General features: G+C 59.2%; 1 protein-coding gene across 4 annotated transcripts in view; it reads right to left on the bottom strand.

The window, feature by feature from the left end:
- CHD5 (chromodomain helicase DNA binding protein 5) overlaps nucleotides 1-15,605 on the bottom strand; it is a 94,393-nt gene that overhangs the window by 56,292 nt on the left and 22,496 nt on the right. For all 4 annotated transcript variants that reach the window (XM_075906312.2, XM_075906313.2, XM_075906314.2 and 1 more), the window contains exons 3-5: nucleotides 4,086-4,247; nucleotides 2,635-2,753; nucleotides 519-757 (exon numbers count right to left, since the gene is read on the bottom strand). In XM_075906312.2, the coding sequence (XP_075762427.2) occupies nucleotides 519-757; nucleotides 2,635-2,753; nucleotides 4,086-4,247 (520 nt within the window). The remainder of the gene's footprint in view (nucleotides 1-518; nucleotides 758-2,634; nucleotides 2,754-4,085; nucleotides 4,248-15,605) is intronic.

Raw genomic sequence — 15,605 nt, 5'->3', positions numbered from 1 at the left:
CAGCTGAGTTTCTCCCAGCAGATGTTTCTTCCATTTGAGGCTCCCAACATCCCTCAGTCCTGACCTCACTGACCTGTACATTTACTCCATTTTCCAGGAGGCTGTGAGGTTTTACTCGCAAAAATATTCATAAAGCTCCTTGAGATCCTTCGTGACACAGGTAACACATTAAGAAATAGTATGATTACTGCTTAATTTAAAACAGAATACAACTGGCTTGATAAATAACCTTCCATCGTCCTGCTAGCATGAGCCATCGTTATATACGGAAACACAGCTCATTTGTGGCATTTATTGTAGAAAACAAATACAAATTGCAGACAGACCGACTTCTCCACAGCTCAATTTCCAACTTTGTTTCTCTTGCTTACCAGGCCCCACCCTTGTCTGGAACTAGCTATGTCGCACACAGACACATTGAGTGGCTAAATACTATATTACAAGTAACAGCATAATTTATCATTGCATGCTCTACCCAAGCTGTCTGGTTATCCATTCATCCCTGCCTGTCCCATTACCTTTGCCCTCCTTCGTTTTCGCTTTCCTGACGGTCATGGGCGGCGCAGATGGCTGAGGGCTGACGGAAAGCTGGGGTGTGATGGTGACTGTTTCCACAGCTGCCGCCACTGCAGCCGCTGCTGCAGCAGCCGAACTGCCCTTGAACGGGTTGTTGGCGCTGAATTCCCGCCATTTGGCGCCCAGCACTGTCATCATCTTGGACATGGGGATTTTGGGATTCTTCTTGGCGATGAGTGGCCTACAGGGCAGAGGAGGAAACACCCGTTACTCACTAGGGCTCCACTGCTGTCCGACTGTTTTAACTCATCACGCAGCAGGGAAAAGCATACCATGCGTTAACGGCCAATGCCTGACACCAACGGATCGCGCTGACAAATCAAACCAGCCCTCGCACGGGAAGAGAGGGGGCGGGATTTCAAATATTCGTGACTTTTTTATTCCCCAAAAAAACCTGTTGCTAGTTGTGACGGACCCGGTGAGGCAAGGGGGGGTGGGACAGTGCCATAGCGGGTCCTGGCGGCCCCAACACCCGGCTCACTGGGGCCAGAGCTGAGTGCGGCAGAGGAGGGGCTGAGCCATGCCGACACAGCCAGCGGACCCCGGGAAGTCCTCTGGGCAGGGCTCCCGGCATGACGTTGGGCAGAGGCACGCCGGGGATGCGGGGCCTCCTGACGTCGGGGCCATTCCCGAGCCGCTTGAAAGGCGGCCAGGAGAGACGCGTCGGGGCAGCCCAGGGAGCAGGAGCCACCAGCCGGCTTCCAAGAGGGCGGCGAGTCCCCCGCGCTGGAGAAGTGGGAGGGGCCAGTCGGTCCCCAGGGGGGCTGGACCCCTCCGGCAGAGGACTGCTAGAGGGCAAGCCCCCAGGTCTTACCAACCGGCCCAACAACCAGGGAGGAGGAGAGGACGCAGCCCGGGGTAGAAGCGTTGTGGGATCAAACCCCATCTGCCATGCAGGGGGAGTGTTAAACCCTGCACTCAGGGCCCCGGGCTGAGACCCGGTGGAGAGGGCCGGCCCGGGTCCCCCTCCTCCTTTCCCCTCCGCTACCTCACCCTCAATTATACACCCGTGAACGCCAGAGTCGGCCGGCCCCGGAGCTCCATGCGAGTAAACACCGCCCCTGAGAGGGGCTATCCCCAAGGGGACAGGACCCCGTAACCCTGACAGAGACCTGACGGTGGGTCCGCTGAACCCCCCTGTTCACCCAGCAGGGGGTGGTCGCACCCATAAACCCCGCCGTAGGGGCATAGGACCCCACAACTCTAGACTAAAATCTGACGGTGGGTCCGCTGAATCCCCCTGCTCGGCTGAGAGGGGGTGCTCGCACCCAGAGAACCCGTCACACTGGTTTTCAACCAACTGAGAGAACAGCCAGGGGGAAAAAAGAAAAAGTCACCATTTTCACAATACATTTCCGCCCAAAGCTCTTGGGCAAATGTATGTTGGGTGAAGACGTTCGTGCCCTTTGCAACCAGTCCGGTAACGAAACCCCCTGGAAAGCGGGGCCCTAAAGGACACAAGTGGTGATGCGCTAAGGCACAGATGAGGCAGCAGAGCATCAAACTTAAACTGGCAAAGAGGCCAGGGGAATTAGCTATTACCCGGACCTCACCCGGGCATGGCACTGCATCATTTCCCTGCTGCGTCTGGCCTCCCCCTCCAAGCAAACAGTAACGAGCCCAGGCGAAAGCAGAACCCTCTTGCGATACATCTGGAGTCACGGCCGAGGCTGCAGCCCAGCTCCCGCACACCCTGACGAGCTGCTTTTGTCGTCAGCCGGGACGTCAGCAGAGCGGATGCAGCTGCTGTCATTGGATGAGGAGCTAGCATTCAAACGCGCTGGCTTGATCAGCTCCAGCGTGCAGCCACCAGCGTTCCCTGGAAGCCGGGGGCTTGTGCGGCTGCTCAGGAGAAACTCAAACGCCGTCCCCGTTAGCAGAGCGCCCCCGGAGAGGCGCGTGTTCCTGCTGGGGGCGCACGCTCTCACATGCCTCGGTGGCTGGAAAAAGCCCCGCCAGGGAATGGGGCAGATTAGGGGAACACTGGGCGTAACCAAATACAAAGCACCACCAGGATCCCCACCCACAGGCACGACGCTCCCCCTCTCGGCCTCTTACCTGAGGAACTGACTGAAAGCCTTGTAATTGGTCAGCGTGTGGTAATCTTCTTTGGAGAAAATATAATCCACTTCATCCAGGCCCCATTCCTCCATCAGCTGTGCTGAGCTCTTGGGCTCCTGTGGGGTTGCAGAGGGGAGTCGTTAGTGCAAACGAGCGAGGGGCTCGGGATGGGGAGTGCACGGCCACATCTGCTCCAACGCCGCCGGCATCTGCTCCCGAGACGGCAGCAACCCGGGGATCTCTTTCCAGAGGTTAGAGGCAGAGCGGGCCAAAGAGCTCTGTGACCAAACACGCTGCCTAGCTGGAAAACAACAGGGCCCCTTCCCGGCTGCTTCCCCTGCCTCTCCCCGTCACACCGGGACGTCTCCACGGCGGGAGTGTCACCACACTGTGTAAACGGTGCAACAAAACCCATTGGCTAGTAGTAGGGACGGACAGCCCCAGGCCCCGGTCCACACAGGCGACTCCTGACTCATTGGGGGCTGCTGCTTTTCCACCCCCGGGGGGAGGGGTGAACCCAGTGGAAACGGATTTTGTGGAAAGCAAAGGTCGTTTTGACACAAGCGGCGACTCTCTGGCTCCTTGGACGCGGGTCTGCTTTGTCGCAGAACCAAATACATCCGTGGAGCACAACTGTCAATGGCGCTGCTCCCGGGACCAGGAAGGATGGTGCTTCCTGGGGAACTGGGGAACTGGTTACCCATTCACAGCCCTACTGGCAAGGGTGCAACACAGACCTCCAAAGAGCAGCTCAACGCCAAAATAATCAAGAGGGCTGGAGCTGGCGGAAGAGCCGTGGCTGGAATCATTTCCCAGCAGATACACCGTGTCACCGAAATGCTTCACAAAATCGGGTCCATTTCGCTGGCATTTTGTTTTGGGAAAACACAGGGGAAGTTCTGGCAATATTGGAGTGCCCACTGCCGCACTGTCTGAACAAGACACGTCCGGGGTGGGTTGTCAAGCCACTGTCCGGCGCGCGTTGTCCCCGTCGGGACTGGAACACAGCGTAATGCAGCACTTTGAAAAGTCACAACTGAAACAAAATGTTTCAATCAACCCAAACCAACAAAAAAAAACCCAAATTGCCCTCTGGAGAACGCCAACGTGTCAGTTGTTGCTCCAGCGCGGAACGAAGCCACATTTCCAAGTCCCCAAATCCTTCAGTAAACAGAAATTCCTCCTCCTCCTCACAGCTCTGCGGAGCGCCAGGCCCAGGGTGAGCCGGCGGGCATGAGCGCGCTCCGCTCCCTGCAGGATCAGTGACCCGGGTAAGGAGAAGGGCAGAGACCAAACTGAAAGCCCCGCTGAGGAAGTTCAGGACAGAGGCCTGGTGCAAAACAGCCCCCTTGGCCTTTTCCCACACGAGCTCTGCTGCCCCAGCCCACCTCGCATACGGGGAGAGTGACAGGGGCCCAAGGTCCTTCCTGGACAGGCTAATCAGATACCTTTAAACCCCCTTCCTCGTTATCCTCCTCCTCTTCCTCTTTCTTCTTCTGCTTGGCTTTTTTCTCCTTCTTTCCTCTGAGCTTCTTCCTCTTCTTTTTGTCGGGCGAATAGTCGCTCCCTTCGCTCTCCGATTTCTCGTTTTCAGACTCCTCATTACTCCCCTGAAAGAGGAAGGGAGAGTGAAGGCAGGGCCGGGGCGCTCAGCCTCAGCTTCGCTGCACAGACTCTGCTCGGTCTCCAGATTCCAGCATTCCCATTCGTGAACGTGACATTGGCGAAGGCTCCGGCCACAGGGCAGGTGGATGGCAGCACGGCGCTAGGAGACACCAAGCAATGCCAACCCCCCCCCCCCCCCCCGCCTGACCTGGGGGCTGTGAGAAGGGCTAGGAGGCCTCAACCCTCCCCCCCTTGAGATGGGGAGAGATCGGGCCCGTTCAAATCTAGCCCCCTCCTTAGTCTGTTCTCCTCCTGCTTCCTGACCGCAACTGCCTCCCCCCCAGGCCCTGCCCCCAGCCAGGTGCTGGTCTCCACCTTCCTCCCTCTGTCTCTCCCTGGGGGGCTGAGCCTGGTGTGACGGCGCGTTGGGGTCCCCCGTCTCCTGCACCCCGAAATGGCACAAACAGACTGCACCAGCTGGTGTAATGGAGGTTATTTATTGCCTCTCCAGGATACAGCACAGCACAGATGGAATCTGGTCACAGAGCTGGGCTAGGATGCCTCAGGCCCCCTTGAGATGGGGGGAGACTGGGCCCCTAAACTCCAGCCCCTTCCCTAGGCTGTCTCTTCCATGCTCTCAGACAGCAACTAACTAACTCTCTTCCAGCCCTGCCCCCCAGCCAGGGCAGCATTCCCCCTTCCTTTGTTCCTCTCCATGGGGGGTGTCTGGCCCTACTGGTTTGCATAGTGACTCATCCTGTTTTGCTGGGTCGTGGTACCCACGGCAGCCAGTGGGGGTTACGCCAGAGCCAGCATCATAGAAACCAGCCAGGTACCCCCACTACGTCACACCTGGGTGTCTGGGTTAATCCACGTTTGGGTGAGTCAGTGAGAATCTCCCATCCCAGCGCAGGGGGACCCGGGTCACAGAGCAGACAGCCCCCCACTACGGCACAGCCGTCCCCCCTCCGAGAGTGAACTGTGACCTAGGGATGTTTGGGTCCCCTTCCCGGGAAATCCACCGCGGGGACATTGGCGCTCCCCTTGGCTCGGGCCAGCTGCGGCGATGCCCTGCAGGAGCCAGCTCCCCCGTCCGGTTGCTGCACAGCTCCGGGGGGACCAGCACGGGCCTGTCTTTGGTGGCCATACCAGCCCGTCCACTGCCCTTGAGCTCTGGCCGGGGTCTCTCTAGCCAGGGCCATGAGCTCAGCGAGCCTTTCCTGGAAATCCAGGAGGTCTTCACCCCCAACGCTCCATCCGGGCAGGTCTTCCCCTCCCATAACTCTCTCGGCAAGCCCCGGGGCTCCTTTCCCCCTCTGCACCCTGGCTCGGTTCGGGAGAGCCTGGCAGACCCTTGGGGTGCCTCCCCAGGTGCAGGCAGCAGGTGGGGCAGGTACTTGTCCCAGTCCTGTGGGTGCCGGAGCATAAAGGCCTCCAGCATCTGCTTCAGGGTCCCCTGGCACCTCCTCACTAGCCCGCTGAACCGGGCGCCATACGCTGAGGTCCAGGTGAGCCAGGCCCCATGCGTATCCCACAAGCACCAGAGCAGGGCCGACATGAAGTGGGATCCCTGGTCTGTGAGGACCTCCTTGGGGAACCCCACCCTGCTGAAGATGGCCAGCAGCGCGTCTGCCACCATGTCTGCCTTGATAGAGGGCAGAGCTACGGCCTCGGAGCCGTTGGTAGCCATATCCAAGGCTACCAGGATGTAGTTGTTCCCCGTCCGGGTCGCCTGGCCAACAGGCCCCACTACCTCTATCGCTGCCTTCCAGAGCTGCTCCTCTATATGGGGCAGGGACCTTAACGCAGCTTTCCTCCCATCTTGGGCCTTCCCTACCCTCTGGCAGGAGTCGCAGGACCGGCAGGACTGCTGCAGGGCCGCAGATATCCCCGGCCAGTAGAAGTGTTGGAGCAGCCTCAGCTGGGTGCTCCGGATACCCCAGTGCCCCATAAATGGGACGTCATGGGCCAGACACAGCAGCCTGGGGTGATACGTTTGGGGAACCACCAGCTGCTGCTGGAGCCCCCATATCCCCACCTTCCCGGTGGGACACCATTCCCGGTACAGGAATCCCCACTCCCTCAGGAATTTCTCCTGGGCACCTCCCACATGGACTGAGCCATGCCAAGGCCAGCCCGGTCTCTCAGCATCTGCAAGAAGGGGTCTGCCTGCACCACAGCCTGGAATTCAGCCACTGGGGTGGGGATTGGGCCCTGTTCCCCGCCCTTGCCTAGGTCCGGAGTCCCAGCCTGGCTGGACCCTGTGTCTGCTGGGATGGGACCCTGAGCCCCCTGCAGGGAATCCTTCCCTGGATCAAAGTTGCCAGCCCCTCATTGGTTCTGGCTACGGGTGGTGACCAGGGCCCTGTGGGGTCCGTCTGGCCACTCCTCTAGGTCCTCCCCCCCATCAGCACCTCCGTGGGCAAGTGCTGGTGCACCCCCACTTTCTTGGCCCCCCATTTCAGATGCACCCGGGCTACAGGCACCTTAAACGGGGTCTTGTCTATGCCCCTAAGGGTCAGCGGAGTGTTAGGTACCATGTGGTCTGGGGCTATTACCTCAGGCCGGGTCAGCGTCACCTCCGCCCCCGTGTCCCAGTAACCCATCACCTCCCTGCCACCCACCTGCAGGGGCACGAGGCACTCGCTCCGCAGGGGCCACCCTGCCCCCACCCGGTACACAGAGAAATCCGCCTCCCGAGGGTCGGACCTCCCAGGGGAGGTGCACTGAGCATCTTTCCCCCCACTCTGAGCTGGGGTTTGCCTGCTGGCCCCTGCCTCTAGGGCGGCCTGCCCTTCCCCCATCCCCAGCCAGTTAACCCTGGAACATCCCAGGTCCTGGTTCCTGTCCTGGTTCTGGTGCCCTGAGCCCTCTTGTGGCCGTTTTGCCCGCAGCGATTGCAAGTTAGGACCTGCGAGCCTTTTTGGGCCGGCTCTGCCCGGGCCCTGGCTGGTTCTCTGGGGCACAGACGGCTGGTCCTTGTCTCCTGGGCTCGCCCATAGGTGACTCTTTCCGTCGTTCAGCCAAGATCCGGTCTCTGCGCGATTCCCTTTCTCTCTGGGACTCCCGTTCACACCCGGACCGGCTCTCCGTGAACTCATCCGCCAGTCTCCCGGCCTCCTGGGGGTTCTCTGGTCTCCGGTCCTTGAGCCACAGCCTCAGTTTGGGTGGGCACACTTCATAGAACTGCTCCATCAGGACCAGCCTGGCTGTAGGTCCTCCAGCTGACTGAGCACTCCGGTCGCCTCCTGGCTCAGTGCGGGGATGAGCTCCTGCAGCCAGTCAGCTGTGGGGACCCGTTGCAGTCCACAGGCCCTCTCAAAGGAGCTGAGGAACCCGTCTATGTCGCCCACGTCCTTCAGTTGGGCCACCACGAGCTTTTCCACGCGTGTGGCCGCTCCGGGACCCTGGGGCCCCTCTCCACTCAGCGCAGCCGGGTCCCCGCTCTGCCACAGCCAGCTCATGCTGTCGCTGCCTCTCTATGGTCCTGGCGCTCCTTCTCTCGACCTGTACTTCTAATTCCTTCATCCACAGCTGGATCTCCAGCTGCTGGAGATCGGCTGGGCTGGCCCCTGCCCTGGACAAACTGCAGCTGGCAGGGCTTCCCTAGGAGGGTATCCCGTCTCTCTGGCGGGCTCCAGTCCTCCGCCCCCTCTGGGAGGCTGATACACTCCCGGGGAGGGGGGTCTGGCTGCTCCTCACTGGGACAGGATCCAGGCCCCTGGACTGGTCATTCTCTTCCAGCCGGGCAATCAGCTGGGCCTTGGTCGCTTTTCCCACAGGCGGGCCCCTCTCTCTGCACAGCCTCACAAGGTCTGCCTTCAGGAGTCGGGCGTAGGCCATTTCCCTGCTGGTCCCCACGGTGCAGACTCACTGGTCTAGTGCTGCAGCGCCCCACGATTCCCTGGAAGCTCCCTCCACGGGGTGCAGTGCATCCCACTCCTGGCACCACGGTGACGGCACGTTGAGGTCTCCTCGACTTCTGCACCACCACAGTGGCACGAACAGACTCCGCCAGCCAGTAGAATAGAGGGAGTCTATTGCTTCCCCAGGGTACAGCACAGCACAGATGGAATCTGGTCACAGTAACCAGGGCTAGGAAGCCTCAACCCCCCCCCCTTGAGATGGGGGGAGACTGGGCCCCTCCAAATCTAGCCCCCTCCCTAGTCTGTTCTCCTCCTGCATCCCTGATGGCAACTGCCTCCCCCCCAGGCCCTGCCCCCAGCCAGGTGCTGGTCTCCGCCCCCTCCCTTTGTCTCTCCCTGGGAGGCTGAGCCTGGGTGTCTGGGTTAATCCACATTTGGGAGAGTCAGTGAGAATCTCCCATCGCAGCGCAGGGGGACCCGGGTCACAGAGTAGACAGCCCCCGCTCCCCCCCCACCATGCCACAGAAGGGTCTGACTGTAGGAGACAAGCAGGAACACCTTTGTTTTCCATTCTTGCAGGGAAAGGCCAGGGCTGCGGTTAAGGCCCTAGCCCGGGGCGTGGCAGACGGGCTGTATGATGATGCAGACAGGCGGCCTGTAGCAGCGAGGGGCTGTAGGGCTTATTGCACGGTGCGGTCACAGCCCCTATGGGGGTGACGTGTGCGTGCTTTCGATGCAAGCAGCTTGTGACCCTCAGGAACGGCGCACGGGCTCTTGAGACCGGAGGGGCTGGACTGGAGGAGCTAAAGGCCACAGACTGTCCAGGACAGTTCATAGAACCCTGGAACCCCAGGGCGGGCAGAGACCTCCGGAGGCACCGGGTCCAGCCCCCTGCCCAAGGCAGGACCAACCCAACTCCATCATCCCAGCCAGGGCTTGGTCAAGCCAGGACTTGAACACCTCTAGGGATGGAGATTCCACCCCCTCCCTAGGGAACCCAGCCCAGCGCTTCCCACCCGCCTAGGGAAATAGTTTTTCCTAATCTCCAACCTAGACCTCCCCCACCGCAACTTGAGACCATTGCTCCTTGTTCTGCCACCTGCTACCACTGACACGGGCCTCCCCATCCTCTGTGGAACCTCCCTTCAGGGAGTTGAAGGCTGCTATCAAATCCCCCCTCACTCTTCTCCTTTGCAGACTAAACAAGCCCAAATCCCTCAGCCTCTGCTCATAGGTCACCTCGGTGGAGCGGCCTCGCCCCAGCCCAACAGGCTCTGGGCTGTGGAGGAAGATGAAAGGCTTGTGGCAGGCGAAGGGAAGTGGGATACTCTCACACTAAGGATCCTCTGCGGAGAAGCAGAAACCCATTGGCAGGAAGGGACGGAGTGGAGCAGGGGATCCATTTATTAGAAATAAGCAGTTACGTCTGAGATGACCAGGAGACCGGAGGACAAACTGCCTGTGGTCTGGGAAAGCTGCGGCCCTCTCGGGACATCTGGACCGAGTTCCATGAGCTCTGGGCAGGCACCAGTGGCCATGGGACAGCTAGGTCCCTGCGGCGCCGGGAAAGGTGGCAGGGAGTCCCCGGAGGCCACCTTGAGGCTGCCGGACAAGAAGTTCCAGTGCAGAGCCACTGTGACAGCGCTCTCTGAAACACGTCCCGTTCCCCCCAGGGATCCAGGCAGGCAGGCAGGGCGGCAGGCTCTCCGCGTGCGAATGAGATGACGGTGTTGGAAGCAGGGCCAGCCCGAGGTATTCTGGCACCCCGGGTACGGGCGCACGGCGCAGGCGCAGGCCCACCCATGGGGAGCGGGCCCACCCCCCTAGGGTGCGCAGGCCTGCTCCCGGGGTGCACGGCGCATGCACAGCCCAGCTACAGCCGCTGGCGTGCAGCCCAGGGCCCACCTCCAGGGAGCACGGCGCATGCGCAGCCTGGCTCCGGCCACTGGCACAGAGCCCGGGGCGTGCCGCGCACGCCGGGCTGTGTAGGGCCCCACGGCCGTGGGGGGAAGGGCGATGCCGGCCGGCGCCGCGGGGATGCAGGCGGGCCGGCGCCGCGGGGATGCAGGCGGGCCGGCGCTGCGGGGATGCAGGCGGGCCGGCGCTGCGGGGATGCAGGCGGGCCGGCGCTGCGGGAGCTGGGCGCACGGCGTCAGATGGCAGCTTTAAGGGACGCTGCGTGCCCCTTACAGCTACCATCAGGCGCCTCCCATTGGTTGGCGCCCTGGGCAGCTGTCCGGCTCGCCCATGCCTCAGTCCGGCCCGGTTGGAAGGAGGGATTTAGGTTTCTTGGGTGCTCTGGGGAGAGGAGACTATACAGGAAGGATGGACTCTAGCTAAGCCAAAGGGGAACCAGTCTGCAGGCATGAGCAGGATGTTTTAAATGCAGGGCTAAGGGGCAGTGGACAATCTGAAGCAGCGCACGGGGTCAGACAGACACTTCCCATAGGGCAGGGTTTATTCAATAGCTCAGTCGGGCGGAGAGGACAGAAGTTGATGAAACAGAGGTAGGAACTGAAGACAAACCGCCAAATGAACATGAGTCCCCATTTGTTTACCTCTCAAAGGAGGCACTGAGTACAGACACATTTTGAATGTGCCTGCGGGCAAATGCTAGAAGTGTCAATACTGAGATGGGTGAACTGGAGGGCCTGGTGTTGCATGAAGATACTGGCGCAAGAGGGATCCCGGACGCTTGGTGGAATGACGACAAGCAACGAGACAGGGCCAGACATCTCGGAAAGATGGAACCGGTCGTGGCTGGCAGGGGAGCGGCACTGCATGTGCAAGCAAGTGTAGAGTCCCCAGGACCGGATGCCAATTTCCCCAGAGTACTAGAGCAACTCAGCTAGGAAACTGCATGATCACACAGTGTTGGCAGGTAACTGATCACTTACATCCATCTCCAGACCAGCTGGCTAGCAGAGAGCTAGTCAGAGAATCCCAGGGCTGGCAAAGACCTCAGGAGTCGAGTCCAGCCCCTGCCCAAGGCAGGACCAACCCCAACTCAATCAACCCAGCCAGGGCTTGGTCAAGCCGGGACTTAAACACCTCTAGGGATGGAGATTCCACCCCCTCCCTAGGGAACCCAGCCCAGCGCTTCCCCACCCTCCCAGGGAAATAGTTTTTCCTAATATCCAACCTAGACCTCCCCCACTGCAACTTGAGACTGTTGCTCCTTGTTCTGCCACCTGCTACCACTGAGACGGGCCTCCCCATCCTCTTTGGAACCCCCCTTCAGGGAGTTGAAGGTTGCTCTCAAATCCCCCCTCCCTCTCCTCTTCTGCAGACTAAGCTAGTGTAAAACTGAGTGTTTACAAAGGGCTCCAGAGCTGATCCTGACATTTTCCGGAGGGTAAATCTAACTTCAGAACCAGGGACCAGTTGAAACTATAGAGCCTAGACGGGGGCTAGATAGATACAACCTTTCCTCCCCCAGAGAGTGCGCCTGCCCTCCTCCCCACCCCCGCCAATATCCCCTCCCCCAGAGCTCCTCTGCCCCAGACACACATACCCCTCCACTCCCCTGGGCCCAGCACAGTCTTGCATGCAGTTTCCTGTGCACCATCCTCTCCTCCAGGAACCCAATAGCTCCCTCTCCTCTCCCCCCCCCCCCCAGCACCAGGGTTCTGCCCAGTCCAGTGACCCCTAGTGGTGGCTAACAATACTGCAGTCCTTTGGGGGGGAGCCAATTCTGCACACACCATGTTAATTTCTGCAAAATTCCGCATTGCACAGAGGCGCAAGAATTCCTGCAGGAGCAACAAAAGCGCATCCAGAAATGAAATGGAAAAGAACACAACACAGGTGACATGCACTTTGGAAACAGCTGGGCTTGTGCAGTGTATCCATAAATGGTGTGTCCTGCAGGTCAGTGCTGCACCCTTTGGGGAGCGGGGATGTTTGGGCCCAGGCAGGGAAAGGGATATTTATTCAGCCCGTGGCTTGTGATGAGTGTCTATGGATTTCCTCGCAACCACCTGGGGCGACCGCAGGTGTCGCCCAAGTACCAGACTGGTGGATGATAGCATGAAACAGACAAAGAATTAGGTCGCAACGAAGGCTCCATTGCAAACCTGAAGGCCGTGGTAAATAAACAGCAGCTCTAACCACTGACATACGCCACGCCAGAGACAGACAGCGCTAACTGCTTTTCTAACAGACCCTGCTGCTCCACGCTCTGCAATCTCTCTGACTGACACCAAACAAGGCAATTTGCGCGTTTCTGTCTCATATTTGTTTAATGCCTTCACATAAATAAAATGGCGCTTTCCTATTGGCTGCGTCGGGCGCTCCAAAGCTCTCAAGCCGTGGGACACGAGTTCGATACTCAAACACAGATTCTGTTTCTCCCTGTTATTTGCTGCCGTGACCCCTCGCACGGCCATGCTCGCTCACCCCCGGCCCGCTGGTGGTAAATCAGTTCTATTTCCCTGCCCAAACACGTTTGGCACTTGAACCCTGCCCCCCCGCCTTCTCGCCAGCCCTTTCCCAGTGTATATGATCCAAAATTCTGCAGGGTGGGAGCAAGAAAACGTTAATTCCTTCCAGCCATTGTTCAAGGCGGTTTTCTACAGCCCTGCATTGGTAACATGTCTGGGTCTTCACCTGATCCCATTTCAGTCATTAGGGTTGCCAGGTGTCCGGTTTTCGCCCGGACACTCTGTTTTTTCTGGACCCTGTCCAGTAAAAAAAAAATAGAAAATATCAGACATGTAAAATGTCCAGTATTTTCTATTTCTCTGGCTGGAAGAGACAATCTTCCCCTGCCGTGTATGGAAGACCATGGGGATTCTTAAAGGCACAGTGCCTTTTTTTTTTTTTTTTTTTTTTTTGCTCAACCAAGTTTGGTCTCCCAGGTTTTTGTTGTTGTTTGCTTTTTTGCCATGTTCGGGATTTTTGGTGAAGCATCTGGCAAGCCTGTCACTCATGGAGTCAATGGGCCTGGCCTGCACGCTCACTGAATCCCATGACAGCTCTACCTGCATGCAGCCATCAGGACCTGCCTCGCGCTGGTGTGTAAATGGGACAGCTCGGCTTTCAGAGGTGTTAAGAGGAGGCCAAAGAGAGCAGGCATGGGAAAGGGGCGGGATATCAAAGAAAACAGCAATAAGCAAAGGGAGAGAAGGGAAGGAGGAAAGGACAGCAGCCCGGCTGAAGTCCTGTAGCCAAAGGGGAGCAGGCACCCCGGGATCCTAGTCTTGGAGGATGAGTCACGCTCACAGGAGCTGTGGAGCAGTGTTCCCTGTAAGCGGGGCACATGGGTTGCCACCCAGGAGAGATTCAAATGCCACCAGCCTATTAGCAGAGCACCCACAGCTGGCAGCTTGTATTTCTCCTGGTGGTGCACATCCGTACATGCCTGGGTGCACAGAACAAAATGTGTTCCACTCATGGATGGAAAAAGTTCGAGGGAACAGAGTGTGGAGGAAGGAAAGTCTGAGACAGCAGGACAGGAAGAAGCCACAGCAAAAACGGGGGATTGGGCAGATCTTCATTGCTGACTGTAGGATCTTTGCTGCTGGCTGCAGGATCCAGTGTGGAGGGAGGGCCTGAGATCTCCAACCAGCCCTGGGGAAGTGGCTCAGGACACTGGAGTCACCACCTTGACAACTGGGCAGGCGAGACTTTGATACCCCGGAAGGAGGACTGTGCCGTCAGCCTGGGCCTGGCTGGATGGGACACAGCGCAGTGTTTTGTAGGCGGAATCCACATTGCTAAATGTAACGGTGGGGAACAGCTTCCCCCTCCCGCCCCTCCCTGGAGCAGGTGGCTGACTTGCAAAGAGAGATCACTGGGAATTGCAGAAGAGACACCTCACAAGACTGAGTGACGATTGGCAGGGGTGGCCCCCGGCGCTGGGCCCGGCTGGAGGATGCGCTCTTGCAGCCAGCTGACCACGTCACAAGACCCCGGAAAGAGCTAAGAGCTGTGGGCTGACCCTTGGCTGGCCAAAGGTCTGGAGGTCCAGGGGTCACCTTCGGCGCTCGCTCTCAGGGCAGTGGCAGGTTTCTCCCTTACCAAGAACTTACAAGAGGAATTTGCTCTGACTGCTTGGGGGGGGGGGGGGCAGTCACATTAATTGGCAACCACCAGCTGCAGGGAGCCAGCCAGCCAGCCAGCGGGGCAGAAGGACGGAAGGATCTGAAGACACAGGCAGGGGTTGGATTTCCTCTAAGGTTTGCTGGCAGGAAGGTTGTTTGAAAACAGACACACCGCGCTGGGATTAAAACACCCCGGGCCCAGGGCGCCAGGGACTGGGAGTTCTGTTGGGGAGCTCCCATGGACCGTCCCCCGCTCCTGGGAGGAGGGCAGGGGGCAGCTGTTCCCCACCATTACATTTAGCAATGCGGATTCTTCCTAGAACACACTGCGCTGTGTCCCGCACAGCCCGGCCCAGGCGGACGGTCACAAGCCACCCTCAGCAGCTAGCCCTGCGGTCACTCGAGCCTGGCCTGGCCTGCCCCCCAGAGAAGTGTGCCCCACCCTCCATGGCTCCCCAGCGGAGACAGGGCAGGGCTGGCAACGGCTTTTCCCCACATCGCCACCTGCCTGCTAGGAAGGGGCCTGAGACCCCCAGCAGGTGGGAAAATTCTGGCTTCTGAGTCACTCGGGTGGTTCAGACCAGCCCGGGCCAGGAAAAGATTCCTGTCCAGCCGAACCCGGACTCCGCTCACGGCACTCACAGGAGACCCGTCCCTCCGCAGCTCGTCTAGTAAAGCCACGGCTCTGAGCCAGGGGCCCGGGGCTCCGTCAGGGGTGCAAGCAGGGCCAGCATTAGACGCTCTGTGCCCAGGGCAGAAAACTGAAGCCCCGTCCACCCAGGGCTGAGTCTTGAGCGAGTTGGATTCCCAGGGCCCCGGTGGCTGGGGTGCCAGGCAGCTGCCCTGCTTGCTACCCACTAATGCTGGTCCTGGTTATCGCGTGCAGAAAATCAGCTGTTGTGATCCACAGGGGCAGTGGAATTTGTATGGCTCGGGGGGAGGGGAGGCTTGGAAAGAAAGAGGCTGAGCGCCCCGCCTCGAAGGAAAGGCCTTTGGGGGTAGGACAAGCCAAGACATCTCATCTCCTCAGACCCAGTCATTATCCGTTAGAACAAACTCTGCAGGCTGCTCACAGGCGTTTGTTCATGCAGCCCCTTGTGGCCAGCGCACAGAGAGCATGTGCTCAATTTCCGGGCTGTGCCGCTGCAGGACCAGTCCTGGGGGCATGACCCGGCTGAGGATGTTTCAGCCGACACAGCAGCAGGCACCTGGGCTTTGAAATAAATCAGCGAGTGAAAAGTGGAGGGAAACAAGGAAGGGTGGCCAGATGAGAACTGGAGACAGAGGTTCCAATTAATTCCCTGCTGGCGTGAGATCTTACTCTAGATTGCAAATAAAGTCGATTTGACCAATTTGCTATTAGACTTTTCAATCTTCTAGCCAGCGACAGGGTCTGGGTGTGTCCGACCCAACAAGCCCCGCGCACCCGCTGCAAACAGGTTTTCCCGCTGGG

The sequence above is a fragment of the Pelodiscus sinensis genome, chromosome 24, assembly GCF_052426305.1.
Source record: "Pelodiscus sinensis isolate ZL-2025 chromosome 24, ASM5242630v1, whole genome shotgun sequence".
Taxonomy (NCBI): domain Eukaryota; kingdom Metazoa; phylum Chordata; order Testudines; family Trionychidae; genus Pelodiscus; species Pelodiscus sinensis.
Note: the sequence above shows the minus strand (reverse complement) of the source record. Positions and strands in the feature narration are given on the sequence as shown.